At 34.3% G+C, this 22,490-nt stretch overlaps 1 protein-coding gene across 8 annotated transcripts in view; it reads left to right on the forward strand.

Annotated features, from left to right (window-relative positions):
• The window catches only part of CEP170 (centrosomal protein 170), a 106,361-nt gene that overhangs the window by 42,497 nt on the left and 41,374 nt on the right, over nt 1-22,490 (forward strand). For all 8 annotated transcript variants that reach the window (XM_049831385.1, XM_049831384.1, XM_049831387.1 and 5 more), the window contains 2 exons: nt 5,195-5,671; nt 8,263-8,909. In XM_049831385.1, the coding sequence (XP_049687342.1) occupies nt 5,195-5,671; nt 8,263-8,909 (1,124 nt within the window). The remainder of the gene's footprint in view (nt 1-5,194; nt 5,672-8,262; nt 8,910-22,490) is intronic.

Below are 22,490 nucleotides of genomic sequence, written 5' to 3' on the forward strand. Positions count from 1 at the left end.
AGATGAATATAATGATTGGAAATCAATATAAAGAAACACTTTAATGAAAGGAAATTAGAAACTTCACAAGACTGTCATGTTTGGATCTTTTAAATAAAGATGAACTTTAATAAAAAAAGTTCAAGATTGATGCAGTTATTTGTTCTTTCGTGGGCTAAATTGTATTAAGTATTTAAAACACCAATTTGGACCATGCTTCTTAATATAAACTGCTGAAAAGTAAGTACATTACAGGTTAATTCATGTACATAAGTTCTTAAACTTTATTTTCATTAACTCAAATCAATAAAGCCTGATACCATTGTAAGAAATTAATCCTATAAAGAATCTGCTTCATGCTTTAATGATTTGGTACATGATTATTAACTGAATAGAAAAGAAGGCATGAATTATAACAGATGGAGCAAGGTTTAATGAGGAGATTGAAATAGATTTGTTTCTGCTAAGCCAACTATGGACAATTAGTCTTCACAATCTCAAGTTAATAAGATTATTTCAGTGTTACTGTCTTTCTATCACAACGGAAACTCGCTAATGGAAATTATTTCCAAACAGAGCAGTATAGCCTGGAAAACTTCGAAAAGAAAAAACCTTTCTGCTTTTTTCAGACATGCATGTTGCTCTAATTTAATGATCCATGGATCTACTAGTCTGTATTAAAATGAACTGTTGCATATACACCTATGGTGTGACTTTATCTACACTGCAGCTGTTAAACTTACATGTTATTGGCAAGTTTACCTGGTGTGTAATTATTATTATTGCCACGTGTTACACTCTCACTTCGTGGAAAAGCAAAAACTGCGTTCTCTGCTGATCTCAGTAGTGGTTGTAGAATTTTACATCATTAATGCCTTTACCAGAAATCTAAGAAAAGATAGAAGTCAATTTTTAAACAGGCTTTAGGGATCTGAAGTATTTTTTTCCATTTGGCATGATACATTTTTTTAATTCCAGTATTGTGTAACAATGTGTCAGATTAAATGTTCTTTACACTTAAGAAACAGTGTCATTTTAAGGTAAAGTAGGCTGACAGTTATTTTAGAAATACCAGTGTAATCAGTATGTGTAGGAGATTACACACACGTTTAATCACTACTGTTAACATTAAAGTTCTAGAAGTTTGTTCTAGAATTTTGCTGGGTTTTGGCCTAGAATACGTGCAAGTGCTGCGTATGTAAGGCTTGCTTTGCAAAACTATAGAAGTGTATGTGCACAGGATGTCACAGGGAGCTTACAGAACTTTTTAGAGCCATCACAGCAATATATTTAAGTAAGATTAGTTTTGCACTGTTTTTCACTTTTAACTCCTTTAAAGCATGCAGTTAAATGATTTATTATGAGAGGTGGGGATTTCTCTACAATACTTTTTTATATTTTTATTTAGAGCAATTTTGATATTGAAATAAGACAGGTTATGACAACATTAAAAGACAAAGATCATCTTGTTCAATTCTAGGTGAATCGTTACATGTATTTTTTGCAGTCTTGTCTTTAAACAACAAATGAAAAATATGCTTTAACCATAAAGCAAAAAAAAAAAAACACCTAAAAGGTAAGTGGGAAATAAAAAGTAGTAATATGGAGAGACAGAGAAAGAAGAAAATGAAATTCTATTAAGCATTTGAAGGCGCTAAGTTCAGCTTCTTTTCATTAAACTTGTCATTGCACAGTACACAATATAAAGCTAACATTAAAAATATTTTGAGGTATTGTGTAAATATAATATTTTGGCTGCTTCTTATACCTTCTGCAAATAAATATTTTGCTCCAGGTTTACAGACATTTTTTTCAAGAAGTGCTTTGTAAATTCCAGATAACTTTCTTTTACAAGTTTTATTCTTAAAACTGTATTTTTAAGGCAGAAAAAAAAGAACATTTCTAAAAAATCTGAAGACCATGTAAAACATTTTCTGAGGTTTCATCCTATCTTTGCAGATGATAATATATTCATATACACAGGCAATTTCTTGCATATCTGATAGTGTGTTGAATAGCACAGAATACCTATGACATTTCTTCTCCAGGTTGGCATGTAAAATTTAAAGATTCTGACTATTTGTGTGCGTAACTTAAGAAATAAAACTTTAAAAAATCCAAAAATCCTAGAAAGCGTAATCAGTTCTGCTAACTTCACAAAATGAATGTTGCATTTCTTATTATCATCTCTGAGATTATTTTAGTAAAGAATCTCCCTGAATCTCCAATTGGTTAAGCCTATGGTTTCCCAAATATTACACAGTTTCCCTCTTAGCCTCTCCTAGACTTGTTATTTCATTTATTGTCTCACTGCACCTGTGTAGCAGCTACAGTTATTGCTTCCTTACTTGCCTTGTAGAAACTGTTGCAGAGTTGTCTTTTGTAGTTCTAGACCTTTGTAGAATGAGAGCTGCTTCTTTACAGATACCCCGCTTCTTTTTCTGCCCCTTTCCTTTCACTCTTGACAGTTCAGAAGTCTCTTCAGTCCCTGAAGAGGTAGCAGTTCACAACCCATCCATCCCCTCATTTTCCCAAAACACACTTTCAATTCCACACAATTGCCTTTTTTGCTGTACAGATACTATGCTTGTTCTATTTAAAAATTATAGATCTGTAATGACCGCTAACTATCTTCAGTATTTGCTGGAGGGTTTTCTCTTAAAGCTTTCTGTATTCAGTCTGATACATAATTTTTTCATCTTGACAGATGACTTTTTATAATAGGATTTCAAAGGTAAGGCTATTTTATAGATCACTCTTTGTAATATTTAGAAAGCTGTAAGGACTTGCATTTAGAATTTGGGTGAAAAATTCTGAAGGGTGGTTCAGATCAGGATCTATATTTTTTGTTTCCTCATTGTTTTCAATTCTTTATTCTAATCAATACTGATATATTTAACTCTTCTAAAAATGCAAGTACTTCAGGCTGAAAATAGGATTTTTTAAGTAATTAAAATTAACTTGTACTTCAGATATTTTTCATTATATATATAATATCAATGTGTTTGTAAGAATTTTTCTAGTTTAGCAAAATTTACAATTTAGTTGTAGTTCGGTTTCTCGCTTCTTTTGATTAGATTCACTGTGTCATAATTTAGATTCAAGCCATGTTATAGCATGTTTTAATAAAAAATATTAGTATAAACAGTTGATTACAAATGTTAAATTTGGTGCAGGCAAGTTTTACAGGGAAAATTGTCCATCAATGCTCACAAGCCAGTGTTACAGATCCCCTCATCCTAAGCCTACCATACATCTGATGTAGTTTGGCTACAATTTTGTGATTTTCAAAAGATAATGATGAACCAGTTACTTCATATTTACTGAAAAATATTGTTTATTGTGTGACCAGTAGATTGCTCTTGCCTGGCCCAAAACTAGAAATATTTCTCAAAACATACTGTGTTAGCCAGTTATCTTTTGAAGGAGCATTTAACACAGTCTTGATTAATTATTGGTTACAATTGCATGAAATTGTACTTTTTTAATGACCTTTGCATCAGTAAAATAGGTTTATTCTGTACTGTTTGTCTGCTGGTATAAGTGTTTTCAGGAAGGGGGCTAAAAAGGCATTCTGTTTCTCAGGGAGGGGAGTAGTGAGTTGCTGTTGTAGTGCCTGGAAACTACCCCACAGAGATGAGGTAGCTCACAGTACAGTGAAAAGCATTAGCTAGGGTATTCTTGGAATGCAACAGCACAATATGAAAACTGTCTGAATTCTGAACATCTTTTGTGTTTGCAACAGCTACTTTTAGATAAAATAAATTGAAAGAGTTGTGTCACCTGTGTCAGAGTTATTTTATCCTGTTGGTATCCAAGTATGGCAATAATAAAGAATGTGTACTATTTTTGTTATCACACCATTTCCAGCTATTATACTGTCCCTTAATTAGTTCTATTTCTCTGTATCAAATTACAATCCTTTTTTATTTTTTATTTTTTTAACCTTTTCCTAAATCTTCACAAGAAGCACGTTTGTGAAGAACAGCATAGGCGCATTATGCCGTCCTGCATCCTTTACCCCTTAAACTCCTGACTCCAGTATAAATGTTTCTGTTGCTACCTTATTGCATAATAGCTTCATACACAAATTTTAATTGTCTTAGCTGATATAGTGTGGCTATTTTTAGCACCAGAAATCTGTTAATTGCATTTTTATTCCTTTACTTGGCAACCTAAAATGATTTCTTAAGCATCTTAACGTGGTTCATGATAAATCACGTAGGAGCTATTCAGAATTCTTCTGCTAGAATGTTACTTGCCGTTGCTGCTAACTTCTCAAGTGTCTGTTGCTTATAGCACATCTCTACACCAGATATTTTGGCTAGCTTACTACTTCATGAAATGCAACCAGAAGGTTTGTTTTCTCAAAGGCACTTTGGTAGCTTTGCTGCAATCAAAAGGAACTTTAACCTTTGTTGAGGCTATACAGTGGGACTTTCAATAACTACCCCATGCTTTTTCCACATCTGCTTTCTTTACCCAGTTAGAGCATGGTTTGGTAACATTCTACACACAGCTGTTGTTACTTTTTCTGTTCATCTACAAATTATGGAAACAAAATAAGAGCAGGTGACGGTAGGATTTAGCTTGATTCTTTAGGTTTCTACAAAAGGGTAAAACTAAAGTGTTTGAATTCCAAAACACTTTCCAATACTTATCAGTGTTAAACTTTTCAAGCCAGAATTAATGTTTACCTTCTGTTAATGTGTGAATTGTTTTTCCAAAGAATTTTACCAAACAAAACTATACTAGCTATCCACTGCAGGAAATGAAAGCCAGAACACTAGCACTTGTTTTGGGGGCACCTTGATTTGATGATTTTCTGATAGATTGGAATTGCAATAATGATCATTTCAACTATTTCTCTAATGCGATTTACCGGGTTTTCCATGTGTAATAACTCATCTGACCTTCATATCATCTAAAAATTTTTGGAATGCAAATTTTCTTTGACAAATTCAAGTCAGCTTTTTGCCATTTTACACTCCTTACAGCCAAAGGTCGTGCTGTCTTTTCAATAATACTTTTTATATGTAATTCTGGAATTATAATTCTGGAATTATTTTTCTAGAACTACATTGCTTAATCTTCTCCAAAATCTTACTGTTTATTCCAGAAATTACTCAAGTGGCCTTTACAGGAGTTCAGAAACTTCTTGAAGAACCTGAAGTTCCCAAGTATTGTGAAATCTATTTTTTATTTTTCTTAATAGGATGCAGCACAGATGCCAAGCAAGCTGAGGAGCAGTCTGCAGCTGCAAATGAAGAACTTTACCCTTTTTGTAGGGAGCCAAGTTATTTTGAAATCCCTACAAAAGAATTCCAGCAACCTTCACAGGTAGCAGAGAGCACTATTCATGAAATTCCAACAAAAGACACCCAAAGCTCCCATGCAGCAGGTGCAGGGCATGCTTCCTTTACCATTGAATTTGATGACAACACTCCAGGAAAAGTGACGATCAAAGATCACGTGACAAAATTCACATCGGAACAGCGTCACAAGTCAAAAAAGCCTTCTTCCTCCAGTGGTCAGGACCTGCCTGGGCTTCAAACAGTGATGATGGCCGCAGAGAGCAAAGTAGCAGATTGGCTAGCACAGAACAATCCTCCTAGAATGATATGGGAACCAACTGAGGAGGATTCCAAAAGTATTAAGAGTGACGTTCCAGTGTACTTGAAGAGACTGAAAGGTAACGTGAATAATTACAGCTATGCCTATTTCTGAAAGCAACAATTCCTCACCAGCATCCAGTGAGTGGATCCCTGAGCCCTTGCTGAGTTCAGTTGAAATCGCAGATACTCCACATGTGTGCAAGGATCTGTGCTGGGAAATTTTATTGCAGTTATTAAGTCTTAAAAGAGGATAGGAAAGCAAATCTTAAGTTATCTTACAATAAGTATACTAATTGGAGATATTCTAGTACAGCTGAAAACATCACATTTTTAAAACATTTATCTTGAAAGGGAAAAGGAAGAAATCTGAACCTTAGTTAAATTTCGTATATTTCACTTTTTCCCCTGCATTACTTTAAAAAGCCGAATTGCTTTTTAGAACCAAAGCTCTGAAGTTCAATTTATGCTTTTAGCAACTCTTCCAATAGCATATGTTCTGTGAATATTCATGTGCTCTAAGAAAATCATTTATGGCAAAGAATACATCATATAGTTATTCTGCTTAAATCGATCATGTACGATGGAGTCAAGTTTGAGTCAGGAGTCAAGTTTGAGTCAGGAGTCTGAAATAGACTAAGAGCTTCAATTTTTATACTAAGCTTGCAGAATATTGCATTTTACAAGCATGCTGCTGTTGAATGGAGTTCCAGGTGATTATACGTGTTCATTTACTGCAGATAGTGACACTTCAAATAAAATTAAATGAAATGTTAAGTGTGATAAGTGTACTTTCTTTTGGATGCCACTTAGCAGAATAAAGAAGAAAGTAGTTTTGATGTTCAGGTGAAGATTCTAGTGGCATTCGAACTTTCAGAAAGAAAACTTCAAGTCTCTCATTTTCTGTTTTTCATTTCAGCAGGTTAACCCTGCAATTTCTATTTTTCTTGATTCTGCAACATTATCATGCCTAGCTGTTAAACCAGCTGGGACTGGGTACAATGTATTTTATCTTACTGATCAAAAGTCTTCTTTTTAAGGCTGACTCTTCCAAATTAAGCTAAAAAAATAAAATCTTGAAAACAGAATTATATCAATGTGCTAGCATTAAGATAATAGTGTAATATTTCTTCTAGAGCATATCACAGAGCATTCTTTGGTCTTCATGATACTGTATTATATTCATGAACATTCTTTAATATATTAAGCTTGTCACTTTGATAAATAGGAAGGGCTTTGTTTACAAGGCCTTAACCTTTTCCTGGCTCCTCAAAGATTGATGAATTTTCATCTGAAAGAGGTGTAAGTTATAGGGTGCATATGGTTATAATAAATATCTGAATTTTGTAATCTTCTGTGATTTGTTTGTATTCTTGCTCATTAATTGTACTTTTTCAAATTATAAGGTAGAGAATATACATAGCCGCTTTGAAAGTTTGATTTTAAAAAAAATAAAAACTTTTTTTTTCCTCAGCTTTTTCTTCCTGTACTGAAGTCACACTGCTGAAGTCATACGATATGACTTTTACTGTGAAGTTGATATTTATTGTTACTATTTGGAAGTATAGGAGCCATCACATCTTTTTCTTAGGCACTGTCCAAATAAGTAGCAAACAGGAATGTAAGCTGGGATTTCAGCTGTGTATTCAGTGCTATTAGTCTGATAAATAAGGTTTCCCAATATACGATTACTATTTTACTGAGTAGTAGCTGCATATCCTGACTATGTAAGTGAGAAAACCTTAAAAAGCTATCCTCTTGAGAATAAAAAATAAATAAATTGTACGATCTGTGTATACACCAGTAAGACAATCAAAAAAGAGTTCAAAGAAGGTAAAACTGAGCTAAAACTTAAAAGTGTAGACACTTTCATTGTACATGAAGTTGCTTTGTGTTAAATGTGACTTACTGTGTATGAGTATCCAGGCTTCCATGCATTTTCAGGTATCACTACAAAGTATATTTGTAGGCATATATATGATTTCTTAAATACATAATCCTTATTCATAGATCTCAAAGTAGTTTGTGGAATGAATAAGTAATAACAACTACTTTACATGCATACATCGGATGCTGAGGGGAATGAATGATGGAAAAATTCATTTTACTTCTTGGAAAGAGTAATAAAGAATTCATTCCAATTTTTAGTAGACATTTCTCATTATAAACTCTTGTAAATGTGTGAGGAATCCAACAATATGAACTGTGGCTCTCAATGAGTATTTTCAGCTACCGGAAGGACTACTTTAAAGTTTTCTTTTTCTTCTTAACCCTGCCTCAGATCTTTCAGTAGTCATTTGTAATCAACTGGCTGTGTAACAACATTAGTATAATTCAGAAACATACTATAGTACAGCTGGTAAAATACTGACTTTTGTAAGTCACTGATAAGTATTCACAGATGAGAATATTGGTGAAAAGGGTAATTCAAATTCTCTGCTGTTACTGACCAGCTTATGAAATGTTTCATTGTTTGACTCATAGCAAGTTGAATGCATTACCAGGGGCTGTACAAAATTTGCAGAGCCAGATATGAAAGCTGTTGGAGTCTAAACGGAAAACCAATTTGAAATTCTTTCTCTGTTTGACAGTTTTCTTTGTACATGTTGGGCTGGGGCTTTTTCTGTTTGTTTGTTGCATTGTACTATATATTCTTTTGCTTTGCTTGTAGGGAATAAGCATGATGATGGTACACAAAGTGATTCAGAAAATGCTGGTGCACACCGGCATTACAGTAAGCGGGCAGCACTTGAAGAACATTTAAGGCATCATCATACAGAGCTGAAAAAGTCACACCAGAAAGTCCATTCCACAGAAAAGCAGCAAGAGCAAGCCGGTTTGAGTCAGACTGCCTTTATGATTGAGTTTTTTGATGAAGACCATCCTCGAAAGAGACGTTCTTACTCTTTTTCTCAGAATGTGGGAGCTTTGTGCCCAGAATCTCCATCTCCAACACCTCATGCACGAGCTGAAAGAGTGAAACCTACGTCAGGAGAGAAAGCAGTCCCTTCATCTGTACAAACTAGCTCATCACATCACAGAGCAGTACATGGTGTTCATGCAAAACTTCTAAAACAAAAATCAGAAGAACCCTCTGCTGCATTACCTGTCTTACAAGCTGCCTTGTTAAGGAGTTCGGGAAGCCTTGGCCATAGGCCTAGTCAGAACCAGGAGATGGACAAAAAGTTGAAAGGCCAACATATTTCTGCTGCTACTGAAAAGGACAATGAGGACGATCAGAGTGACAAAGGTACTTACACTATTGAGTTGGAAAATCCCAATTCTGAAGAAATGGAAGCCCGTAAAATGATTGACAAGGTGAGAAACTAAAATGTATACTGATGTTAGTGGTTTGTGATGTGGGGGCAACAGTCTACCACTTCAGTTCTACTTATTAAAGCTGCTACATTAGTACAAGTTCGTAAGCCAGTCTATAATGATGAAATGTGGAACGTCATAAAAGCAGCAGCAGGCATTTGACGAAAAATTCTTCCTGTTTGATACTGCTGTTCTTCTAGTTTGGTAGTTTTAATGTGTTTTCAAAGGATTTAAGTACTGTAAGAATACTAGGCAACAGAATTCAATTAACTGGTATTTTAATGATAGTTGTTAGATTTGAATTTTTACGTCCCTGTGGAAATACTTACCTGTTCTTAAAATCCTATGGTCTATGTAGTTTTCAGTATCTAAATTGGTTCTATCCAAATTATCACATGGACATAGATTTTAAATGTTTTCTATACTTACAAAAAAAGTATATTCAATAACAGTAACTTACGCTTCAGCATCCATTATAAAGAGTAAGTATAAGAATGTTTTAATTTTCCAAAAGTGTTTATATGATAGCAATGTCGTTTGCCTAGTTTGAATATAGGTATATGCTTTATTAGGCTTAGGAATCTTATGATGACCAAGTAACTCTTGCTTCTTGGTAACAATGTAAATAACAATACAAATCGTTTTTGCAGTTAAGTAACTGCAGAGAATGCTTTCTTTAGATTCAACAGGAAGATATGGGTAGGAGAAGCTACGTTTAATCATTTGGCTTAACTGACTCTTGAAGGGGATTTTTTTTCTGTTATTGTTGTGTTTTCCTAAACAATCCGTTGTAAAATGCTGTCATCCGATTCTAGGCAATTTTTTGGCCAGTTCAACAGGTAATTGATCACTTGTTATAGAATTATATAAGGATTGATTTTGTGTTTCTAAAACTTTCAGAGCTGAACAAATACATTAATACATTTAGAATGAATTTTGGCTAAACATTGAAAAATACTTTTTGAAAGACAAGCTAGCTTCACTGGTTTGATTTTGTAGAATAATGCTGACATAGTGGGGAAATGGGAAATTTTATTACAGATGGTTTAATTTGATAAAAGGTGTTTATGGAGCATTTGGGAGGGGGGAGATTAAAATAGAATTGCTATCAGTCAAATCATAAAGATAGTGGTTTCACCTCTTATGCATTCTGAAAAAGAGACTTTTGACTTCTTTGAGAAAGCATTCAAAAACTTCTGAGAACTAAAAGCATTCCAAATGAAGCAAGTAAATATTAAAGAATGTCATGGCTTTGACTTGGTGTCTACAAATACCTACATTTAATTCTTAAGTTATAAACCTTCAAGGAAACTGCATCAGAAAATGTGTGAGTCCTGGTTTTGCTAAGTACAGTTGTGCAGCAGGGTTTATTTGGAAACTAGAAAAAATAATAACATTTGGAAATACACAATTTGCATACTTTAAACTGTATAATGTTTAATAGGATTTCAAATTATTTGTGGTCTTTAATATCCGTTCGGGATATCCACAGTCAGTTTTTTGTTTGAAACAGATCTCTCCTGTTACAGGAGAGATTCAGGAACAAGAGGTGAATGCAAGCAGTAGGGATGGTAGTAAAGTATTGGTTAATATTTTTTTTGTTGTATAAAAAGTTTTTGGATATCATAAATACCTCTTACTGATAACCTAAAAAGTGTCACCACTAGAAATTAAAGATTTACTAGGAATTAAAGCAGAGATGTTTTTTCTTTGAGGTCTTCCATATCTTTTCACTTAGTATCTGTACTGAAGCATTATGAACTGTATATTTTTCATCCAGTTCAAAGAGTCTTGCTGCACAGTTCTTCTTTGATTTGGTAATATGAAAGAAGTATGATATTGTTTTTATGAAGTGCAGAAAAACATCCAGTGAAGAAAATCAAAACCAAATGGAAGCCAAAATTTCTTCCTCCAACTGAGCTCAGCTTTGAATCCTTCCTATTTTGAATTGCTAATGCTGTGGATTCTGTTACTCTGCTAAAGGTGGATAAGTGAGGAATAAGACAAGGACTTCTGTTAGTCTGTTGACTGCTGTGCTGCTTTATTGAGGATTTAAGAGAATTATTGGTATACATTTTATCAATAATTCCAGTATAATCTCTCTTTCTTTGTTGGCAAGTCAGACCTTTTTTTTACACAGTTACAATGCCTGTTCAATTGAGTCTCATGTAAGAGTGTCTGTTGGGTCAGAAGATTAACTGAAATTCAAGAGTTGGGTTTGTTAGGAGTGGGGTAAAAATGCACTACGAATAGCAAGAATAACTTTCTAAAACATTTGCACAAACAATGCAGTCTTGTCAGTAATAGTTAACATTAGAATGGTGCTAAGATCCATGTCTGGATCACCTGAAGAATTTCCTATGGCATAAAATACTTCTGGGTTTGGGTATTTTTTCCCTTTTACTGGAGGAACGGGTGAGAATGGGAAAAATATCCAAAGATTACTTTCAGTGTTACTCATTCACTTGGGAAGCCTTAGCACTACTCCTGTAGGCAGAGTCTACTCTTTTCTTGGTAAAGGAGTATAAGTCCAAATCACAAATGCAAGAATGGTGTGAACTTGTCAAAAATCAAGGTGTGATTAATAATGCTTCTCTGAGTTAAGAATCCAAGAGAAGCATGCAAGAAATCAGAAGTTAAAATTCTCAGAAAAATAGAAAAAAAGAATCTATAATTTAAAAAGGGGGGAGGAAGACCTTAATGCTGAGCTGTATTGTTTCCTTCAAAAGTACCATTTTTGCTTAATGTAGCCTTTTACTAAAGATTCTAGGAAATAGACTTAAGGAAAATAAATACTTCAGTGAAATGATTTTAAAAATCCAAAAAGGATGCTGTCCTGCTTATTCAACATCTTCATTTCATTTAGATTGCTAAGGATTCATTTCTTCCTCTGCTACTCTTTCAATCTCAGAGAAAAAAGTATTGTCTCTACAGCAGAAAAGGAGTAGAATAACAAACAACATATTTTTTTTCTTGACCATTTTAAAGCCTGGCTTTTGAAAAGGTAATATGAGAAAGATACAAAAATAATCAGTAGGAAAGAGGAAGATATTGTCTAAGTAATGGAGAAAAGCTTTTTAGTGAGGTACTCTTCCCTAAGAGAAAGGTGTAATGATTTATCTGCAGTGATGAATGACTGTTTTGGGGTGAATGTCTGTCACTTACCTAAAATGAAAGATTACAAAAACACTGAGGCTTGTGTCTTACACAACTTTCAACACCTATATAATTTGCTGAGGCAATGAAATTAAAATCGGACAAGATAACAAGATCTGATAGGCAAGATCACTGGAATAAAATCAATTTATATAAATGCCCACAGACACTGAACTGAGTAGGAAAAGAGAAATTTGTTAAATTGTTTGCAAATTTTCAAGATTTTTTTTAAAAAAAAAGGTGAAAAAATGAACTACGTCATAAAAATAGTAAGCAGCTTGCAGTTGTAAATAGAAAAAAAACCAAAAACCAAAACATGCAAGACCTGTACATGCCTGGAGTCCTCCAAAGATCGTTCCCGTTTCACTTGTATGCCAGTTAATCATTTGGATTGATTGTATTTTCACATCTTCTATGCTTAGATCAGCTATGATAGGAACTGATGTAATTACTTAGTTTTTCAGGAATACTAATAATTGTTTCTTTTGTGTTGTTATTTGAATTTTATTCATAAATCTTAAAGATATTGTCAGAGGAATTAAATATCATAGCCCTTTGGCCAGTTTTGAACAGGTTATTTATGTTTAGAATTCGTGTCATGTTTCTTAAAACAAAACAAACATCTTGGAGAATAAATAAAAAAATAAATTTTAAAAAGTAAATAAAAAAAATAAAAAACAACATCAAATTTTGTAGTGGTTAGGAGAAATCTCAGGCTATGTTATTAGGCAGAGACAGAGAAGCAGTCAACCTAAGAAGATTTCATAGTTGTTTCTATTTTAAAATATAATACATATACATATATGTATCCAGGACAAATATCAAAACATGAAACTATTATAGAAGGAGTGAAGGGGGGGGGTGGTGTTTGTTTTCGCGTAAGTGTATTTAATTTCGTGATACTTCTGAATGGAAAGATTTGTCAAGATTTCCCATTGAAGAGATAGTGGTTATAATTTGGAAAAAGTTGCAGTCTTCAGCTGTTACTTACCCACTGTAACTGCCTTCTCTCCTTAGTCAATCAACTAGTGAGAATGCTATCTCCGCAATATTCCTGTGCTTACATAGGATCCAGCTGTGCTTTTCACAAGTAACACAAACCCATTCTCCATCTTGTAGTATTGAAATTTTCTCTGAAACACACATTCTAGGACTTCTGACTAATTTTTATTTTTTAGTAACTTGACATTATTACAATTTCTTTCAAATTCTGTTGGTTTTTTGATATATAGAGACTGTGTGAATACTGTCATTATTACTGGTATGGAAATGTGCTGTGGAATTCTCTCTTCTGTTACTAGTTTACTTGCATTTTTATTCTATCATGGGTTTCTATATGGTCCTCTGTCACCTTTAATTCACAAACTATAAATTCTGAGCAAGATGGGGGCTGCTTCTCACAAACTCGTGGTCTTTTTACTTGTTCTCCACAGTATAAATGTATGGTTGTGTCTTAATGTTCTTTATAAATAGAGAACACTTGAAAAATAGCAATAAACCTACCTTCCTAAAAGTCCTTTCATCAGCCGATGATATTCTGCATCCAGGTGTTAAAATGTCACTTGAATTCATAGAGAAGTATGAATTAGTAGGCAAACGGGTTTAGAAATTAAATACATCAATAACATGGAAAAAAAGTTATGATTGAATAATAGATGCTGGCTCTCTTTTTATACTTGTAAAGCTCTCTTTAAAATTACCATTGAGAGCAATTTCTTCAATAGGTAAAGAAGAAAAGCTGCTCTTACATACTACAAAGACCACCTTGAACATACCAGACATACAATATTCTCTACTCAAATAGCTTCAGAAAGCCACAACTCTTTCTAGCACAGCAATACCCTTATTGTTGCAGCTAAAAGCTAAGTACAAAATAAAACAAATTCAGGATCTTGATTTGATTTAAAACATGCTTTCAGTGTTATTTCTAACACATAAAAATACATGAGTAGATGGGGCACAGTCGTAAGACTTGTTTTTCTTTTACATCCGGCTGTTCTGATCTTTAGGTAGGTTCAATGCTTTCTTCTGTTAACACTTAGCAATTGCTCTCTATTTTGCACTAAGTTGTAAATTTTCTATCTGTTTTAAATTTTTTAAATAAATCAAATTTGTTCTAGTAGAAGGAAATTGTTCTCAGCAGTCATATCAGGTTAAAAAAAAAGTCTTCCTCAGCCATGGAAAAGGTAAGTCTGTCAGTGGATGAAAGAATTCAAAATGATGTTTCAGCAGTTCATCTTCCTTTTTGTTGATACACAAAGACTGCAAATTACCAGGCTAATGAGTTTCCTTTTTTCAATAAAGCAAAATCCTACCAGTAATAAATTTTAATAAATGAATTTGCAAATAATTCTGGATGGTTTTGGAATATTAAATACTTGGAGGCTATTGCAAAAAATAAAAAGCAGCTCAGTGAGTTTTTTGCAAGCTCTTCAGGGGTTTTCTTGGGGGGTCCTTTTTTCTTCATTTTCTGTACGGGTTCTTTGTTGGTTTTCTTCTTCAGCCAGTTTCATTTCAGGGTATTTCTGAATGGAATTACTTTGTAGAACTTACAATAGCAGAGTTAAACTCTTCTTTGCATGTGTGGGAAGGGAAGGAACAGAATAGAGGCTATATGTATGTTTCAGTTCTCATCAGCCTAACTAACCAGGGAATCCAGCATGTTACAGCAGCTCATGTGCATGTGGAAACACTGGGCTTAGATAAAGTTTTCTTTGGTCCCAAAATGGTTTTCTTCAATTATGTTATAGTCATTTAAATTTCCTCATAATTAATTGATTTTTTTCATGAGCAAAGTAATTTTAGATCTCAAATTCGATAGATCTCAAATTCTCATACTGATTCCCAACCAGAAGTAAAACTTGAAAAGAAGTACCAAAATCAAACCTCAGCCCATGCTTCTGTCATCTTCAAAAAGAATTGGTGTGACCATTTAATGATTTTGTTTTCAATGAAAAGTTCTTATTTTAGATCATGTTCCAATTTATTTTAAATTGGAGAAGGATGCTGTTTCAAAGTCTTTGGTTATATAGATAGGCCGTAATAGTAATGACCTTGTTCTCAATGTGTATGCTATCTTCTTTAATTTTACTTGATTGTATACTACACGAAGAGTATACACAAAATATTATTCTACTGACACAGTCTTGAGAGGGGTTCTTTTTTTCCTTTAAAGATTTGGAATAACTAATCATTTTGGAGGGAAAGCTGTTCATGTTCATATAGACAGCAGGTTTTCCGTTTCATTTTCTGCATCTTTCTGCTCACGGTGATACTTATATTTCAGTTTGTTTTGACTTTTTTTTTAGTGTGTATATGAGTGGGAATCTATTCTGAAAGGCGATCATAATAAAATGGAATCTCCTTATTCTTTTTGCTCCCAGGGTATATCTGTTCATACCGTATTGTGTTACTGGCTAATGTGTTCTTCAAGGACTGTGTACTTTTCAATGATTTGTTGTTGTTGTTGCTTCAAGTCTTCATAAAGCTTGTTTACCACATCTTGTCTTCTCTGTTGCAAACCTTAAAGTTTTATCAGTAATCTTGCAGATAGCATGAAAGATTGTATTAAGCATAAAACAACTGCTAAATGAAGAATTGTGGACTGACAAGTTTAAGATTAATGTTATGCTAAACATTTTGAAAGTAAGAGCGACAAAATCATAAGTAGGTATTTTATTATAATGTTACATTTGTATCTATCAGTCTAGTTCTGTGAGAAGCATACACTAATTCAGATGTTTTCCATCATTTGTAAATAGCGTGCAATACACATCAGGGATTGATTTTAAAACATGGAGCCATATACCAAATTAAAACATAAATTTTTTTAACATTGGCAAGGTTTATTAGAAAATGTGTATTCTGAACTCTTTCACTAAAACTATGTTTATCCAAAAACATATATACAGTGCAAGTGGAGTAGAGAGGGGGAAATGTTTTTCATTGCAATACTTAACATACACGTTGTTATAACTCCTCATGTTACAGAGTTAACATACATGTTATGGAACTCCTCTTGGCAAATTTTTGCAGCATTAGAAATGACAAACTACTTGGGCACAGAGTAAATTTGGAGAGGAAAAAAGTCTCCGCATTTTTCAATGACTGTTTAAGAAACCAAGACAGATGTATCTATTTTCAGAAAATGACTTTCAAGTCTTCTGCCTTTTCACACCCTCTGGGTTTAATCGTTTTTACCATTGCTTCAGCAATTTCTTCTACAAAGAGTGCCTTTTAGCCCCACAGAATGTCTTGGTTGCAGAATGACTATTTTATGAATACAATGCTGAAAAAGCAGTAGAACAGTTGAAGCCTGTCAAATCACCTGAGTGTATAAATTTTGTCAAGAGTTCAGAGGATGTTTTTAGTCTTTTTTCTTCTGAGGGGAGGAGTCTTGCAGTCTCTAACCTTATTGTTTCTTTTTTAATTTAGAATTCTAAAGAAAATTAATTCTTCACTGTAGAAAACAGGTACTAAATATGTATGCATGTAAATATGTAACTGGTGTCTGGTAAGAGGAAGTTATTAGACTTGGCACGTTGATCCTTTTCATTTGCTTATGTAGCTCTTTTTTTATACCAGAGCGTCTTGCATCTGATTCTGTGTCTTCAATATATAGTTAAAACAACATAAACAGCTTCTGTGAAGATCCATGGCTATTCATGAGATATGCCCTGCACAGAACACAGTCTGTTTGCCTGGGATGGCTAGGGTAACTGCCAAGAACAAGCAAAAACTATTAAAATCAGAATTCTCAGAAGCAACTTGGTTAAACACAGTTCATGCAGTAGCTAAACACAAAGTGAGCTTAGGCATTGTACTCTGGCTCATCACACTTTCTCAAAGGTGGGAAGAAAATGTTTCTCTTTTGTCTCTTCAATGTGATCAGTAACTCTGACTTGCAACAACCAATTTACTGGTGTAAATTATGAATGTCTGGACCACCTTCTTTGGAAGAATGATGAGGACCTCAGTCTGCACACTAAGCGCAGCACTGCCAAGATAATCTGCAATATGGATCTGAAGCCTCTTCCATTTCCCTGCTCTCTGGAATCCTCTCTTCCCATCAGTCAAGCATCCTTTGAGTGTGGCTTACTTACACATTCTTCTTCTTGCTTAGTACAGCCAAGCTGTGTCCAAATCTACTTGTGTTTCCAAATTCATGTCTCTTCCTTTTTTTTTTTTTTTTTTTTTTTCTTTCTTTCTTGCTGGTCTGACTGTATCAGTTCACAGCTCAGTTTCTGAAATCTATTTTTATTTGACTTCCCTGATAATCAAATATACTCATCATATTACTTTCCCCTAAAAAAGCTATGAAACATAATTGATATTGTAATTTACATTCCCATCACTTTACAATGGCAAATACCTTATGTTAAATTTAATCACTTGCTCCTTGTTTTATTTTGCCATGGTCCTGTCTTTAATGCACTGTACAGTACAGCCCCTTATCTGTGCTCTGCTTTGGTGTAGTTTGCTTTTTTAACTGTTCATCTTTGAATTCCCTTTCATACACTTTTTGTCTTTGGGTTTTGCTCTGCTCCTTGTATACAAATTGCTTGCACTGAAATTAATCGCATTTAAATTGTCATCCTTTACAAATATCTCCAGATTGTGGCTGTAGCTGTTGTTAAGATCTGAAAGAACAGAAGGAGAGTTATTCAAATGCTTATAGTTTACAAATACCATCATTAATGGATAGGTCTGTAGTTATAGCTCTCTGAATTGCAACTAGAATCCTTGTTATTTATTTGTCAGGTTTCTGTCAATCTTGTTAATACTATTAGTAATTACTGCATATACTTTATGTTAAGACTACCATGGTAAGACTATTGGGAAAAATTTATTAACTCAAAATTATAAAACTAGATAGAATTCTTCAGAGTTGTATTTTGAATAAAATTTATGCTCCTAATTTTTGTTGGTGGTCTTGGAAATGTTTTCCAATGCTTTGTGTAGTAAGTATGTATGCAGAACGATAGAATCCCTGTTCGAATATACATAATTTGTTATAAAACTGAGTGAATATATCTATTCGGAGTCTCAAATAAGACATTTTCTTCTACTGATATCAGTATTTTCAGTAACAATTTGGATGAGGAACTAGTTCTGTGGACATTAAGTACTGAGTAATTATAATATTGTAGAACTGCAATGTGATCTTCATAAACCATGGCATAGTTTAAAATTAATGTCCTGAAACTAAATAAAAGTAAGTATAAAGTCCCAACATTAGGAACTCTGAAAGTCATGTAAAAGAGATACAACTGGAAAAAGTTTTTTCTTACTCAAGAATTTTAATGTTTATAAAAAGCACACGAGGAAAACATCAAGTGGGGCTTTGGGGATTTTGGGGTTTGGTTTTTTTTTGTTTGTTTGGGGTTTTTTTAGCTAACCCATTTTCTTCCTTTTGATTCAGAAAAATGGTTCCTGGTGCCATTAATTTTTCTGACCAGTTTTTATTTTAATTTCTAGAAGGTCTCGCATATATCAATAAAGAAAAATGGCTGTGATTTTAAAGAATCATCACTTTTGATAATTAATCCCGACATCATTATACTGACTTCTAGTATAGTTCATCTATGGTACAAAATATATTAATTCATCTGTTGGAGGGCAAGGGAGAGGGGGGAAAGAGAGTGAACAAGACCGATTCCCGATCACTAAAGCTAACTTGTGTTAAAGCTGTGCTTCAGCTATGGTGACAAGCAGGTGTGCTCTGAGTCATGAGCTGTTTTCACAGGGAAATGTGTATGGCTTGCCAAAACAGATTCCTCTGCTTTCTACAAAATTAGCCCTTGCAGAAGAGGACAAGGCACATGCTCAGACTTGGTCCTGTAGCTCCTGCCATCTCCAAAAATATTGCAGTGATTGCATCTTGCTTGTGTTGTGTTACATAGAGTTTGTTAATTCTTATTTGATATTCGATAAAGAATTTTAAAAACTACTGTTCTATGTAGATAATGTTCTCAGTTACAGTATTGGAAGAAGTGTTGCTGAGATAAAGTAATGGAATTTATTAATATCTACATCAAGGTGCAATTGTTTTGCCATCAGTTACTTTGTACTTCTCCTCTGTACTTATCAGGCTGAGTTTGCATTCCAGCAAGTAATAGCATGATGCTTTGGGACTTGCTGTATTTTTAGCCTGCTGTTTTGTCCCTTTGTTTTACTGGTGGAACCACAGAATATAAATAGAGTGTCACAGGGGGGCTCTTTGGAGGACTTACCATTCAGTGCTTTGAAATTGAAACTATGTGTTGGAAATTCCCTTTGTCCCTGCTGATTTAGGAGACTTCATGTCAGCCATAGTGTTAGCAGTTCCGTAGTTGAGAAATTATTGGATTTCCCTTTGGGCTTTCTCAAGACTGACTCTTTGAGCTAGAAGGCTGACCTGAGGTGCTAAGTTATTATCTAGGATATTAAGGATCATAGGATCACATAAGCTGGAACGGACCTTAGGAGGTCTGTAGTCCAATGCCCTGCTCAGAGCAGGGTCAGCTTTGAGGTCAGACAGGTTGCCCAGGACTTTATCCATCTGGGTCTTCGCACCCCTACAGGGACAGAGACTAGGCAACCTTGCTTGGCTGTCCTCAGAGTGAAAAAGCTTTTCTTTATATCCTGTCTAAACCTCTCTAGTTTCAACTTATGTGAGTTATCCCTTGTCCTCCTGCCATGCATCACTGTGAAGATCCTGGCTGTCATCTTGAAATGCTTCCAGTAGGTACTGGGGGGCTGCTGTTAGGCACCCACAAAGCCTTCCCTTTTCCAGACTAATCAAGCCCAGCTTCTCCAGACTCTCCCCGCAGGGAAAGTGCTTCAGCCTTGACCATCTTGGTGGCCCCTGCTAAGCTCCCTCCAGTTAGACAGTGTCTCTCATGTAGTGGGGTGGCCAGTACTGGATGCAGTCTGACTATCACCTGTTAATCCATTTGCTTAAGAGGTCAACTTGATTGCAGGTTAAACAAAATTATGTTGACTACATTTCACAAATGGGGCTTGGCTTTCTACAACAATATTGTCGTTCCCCTGCCATTCAAAATGTCCTGATTTGCAAGGGAAATTGCTTCATGCTTCATAACAATAAAGTAGCTATTCTTAAACACCACCACCACAGTTTATACGTTTCTGACAGTTCCACCATTACAGCTCTGTGGCAGAGACTCTGCAGGAACCCCATGTAATGATGCAGATTGGTGCGGTGCCTAGATTTTTCCCCATCAGTCAGATTTCAGAGATTCTGTGAAAATTATTATCCTGGGTTTTGTTTTGTAACTTTATGAAATAAGCTACTCTTTCTGCTAAAATATAATTTCATAAAAATAAAGAGTAATAGGGCAGAGCAGGGCAGAAAACTAACTTTCCAGAATGATTGCTTATAGGAAGCTGTTAGCTTAGAAATAACCTTTCTCTGGTAGTTTAATTTTTAAATGACATCTGTTTAAAAACCAGCATTAATATCTTCCTTAAATGACTTTAAAATCATGAAGATATTTGAAGAACAGAAACATCTGAAGGATTGGAAGCCTTGAGGAATGTCATTCAGTCTTTGTAGGAGGATACAGGTCTTTCTCCATTAAGGCTTCAATCACAATAGCCCATTGTTTGTACGCATACCTTATCATAGCAACCCATAAAGTACAAATTGCATTTTTCTAAATGGCGGAGACAAGACTTCCAGCAGAAACCTTCAGGTTATTCCATGGCTGTTTTTGTTGAGGGTATATTCTCATTATTTGGTGAACAGTATTAAGTGGATTGGTTAATCCTGAAATTCTGATAGTATTAATTTTCTGCAGATGTATGACAGGCATGTAAGTGATGTTCTAAATTTTGTCAAATACTAAACATGATTTGTTTTATCTTTTGCATAGTTTTCATATTTAAATTCTTAATTATGTATTAATGGCATTGTTTTCAAAGGGTTTTCATATATCACAGTTCTGAAATACAGTCTTTGGGCTAGATCACGCTTGGGGGAGTTGTCTTTCTTGCTGAGAAGAGGAGCTTTACAGTTGTGTAGCAATGGAACTTAGACGGGGTGGGTGCATGCACTTACCAGTGCACCTACATGTAGAATGAATGTGTAGTGCAAAAATACACATTTATTGAAAGAGATGCTTTCCTTTTATTTCTAATAGTAGTGTCCCCAAATATTTTGCATATCTTTTCCTGCCTATGATATCCTCACTATATATACAGAGGGAGCAGTACTAGGAGGTAAATCTATTCCTTGGGTCTTATTGCTGCTGCTTTCACAGAAGAAACAGGCAATATTCAAATTTGGTTTTGCAGTAATTTCAGTGATAGAAGAAGAATAGTAAAATTTGCTTAAGTAGGACTTCAGTACTAGAAAAGGTAGGACTGAAAGAAAGAAGCCTTAGGAGCTGTTGTTTGTGATACAGGAAATTTGACATGGTAAATGAATGTGCCACCAGATAATATGAAGCAATTTACAGGCAGCAATTTAGTCCTGTAGTCCTGATTAGATATGGAAGTGTTGAATTAATGTTTTCCTTCAGGTGCTTATGCAATAAAATCAGAATTTCCTTTCATTTAAAAGAAAATGTAAAACTCTGTAATCAATGGAACGATGTTAAACAAGGAAAAAAGTGGTTGCAGAGTAGCGATATATTCAAAGAAGGCAGGTAGTGAAAGATAAATGGTTTCTATCCTCAAAAATTTCTACAACTGTACAAATCAAAAGTATATCATTAAAGAGAAAACGTAAGTTGTATCATACTTTTTCTAAGAAAAGAAATTTATGAAGTGCTCTTAAGCAAATGGTGCATAAGTATATCGAGACATGATTTATGTATTAACTGAAAATTAGGGAGCATTGCCTCAGTTTTAGAACTGCAGAAAGCAGGCTTTTTGCACGAGAGCAAAATACAAATCCAATGCATTTGAAAAAGCTTCCTCACTTATAAATGTATAAATGCTATAGCAACGTCTTTCTGGACACAGTAGATCATTAGCAGCAGTTGAATGACAGGGTGCCTAACTTTTTTTTTTTTTTTTTTTTTTTTTTATTTTTCCCCTTCATCTGCTTCTCAGACACTAAAAAAAATTTATGGTTTGTGGCCATCTAGTGGTGAATCTATTTTAAAAACACTAACCTTGTTCAGAATTTTAATAAACTAGTCCTCTAGCTTTGCTGTGCAAAACTGAATTACAAAACAGTTTGGGGGGGAAAAGTATTTCTGTATATCTCTTCCTCTTTTTTCACTAGTAGTGTTTTTTACAAGATGATAGCATCTGTCAAGGTCATTTCCTTCTTCCCCTTTTTTTTTTTTTGTCTTTTTCTAAGACAAAACAATTTTTGATGCTAACAGTTTCTTTTTAGCAGCCAATTTTATTGGGGGGGGAGGGAGTGTTCCATTTTTATTCTGTAAATTTTTTTATTCTCCAAGTCCTTAGTAG

Source organism: Accipiter gentilis, chromosome 28 (assembly GCF_929443795.1).
Source record: "Accipiter gentilis chromosome 28, bAccGen1.1, whole genome shotgun sequence".
In the NCBI taxonomy this organism is placed as follows: domain Eukaryota; kingdom Metazoa; phylum Chordata; class Aves; order Accipitriformes; family Accipitridae; genus Astur; species Astur gentilis.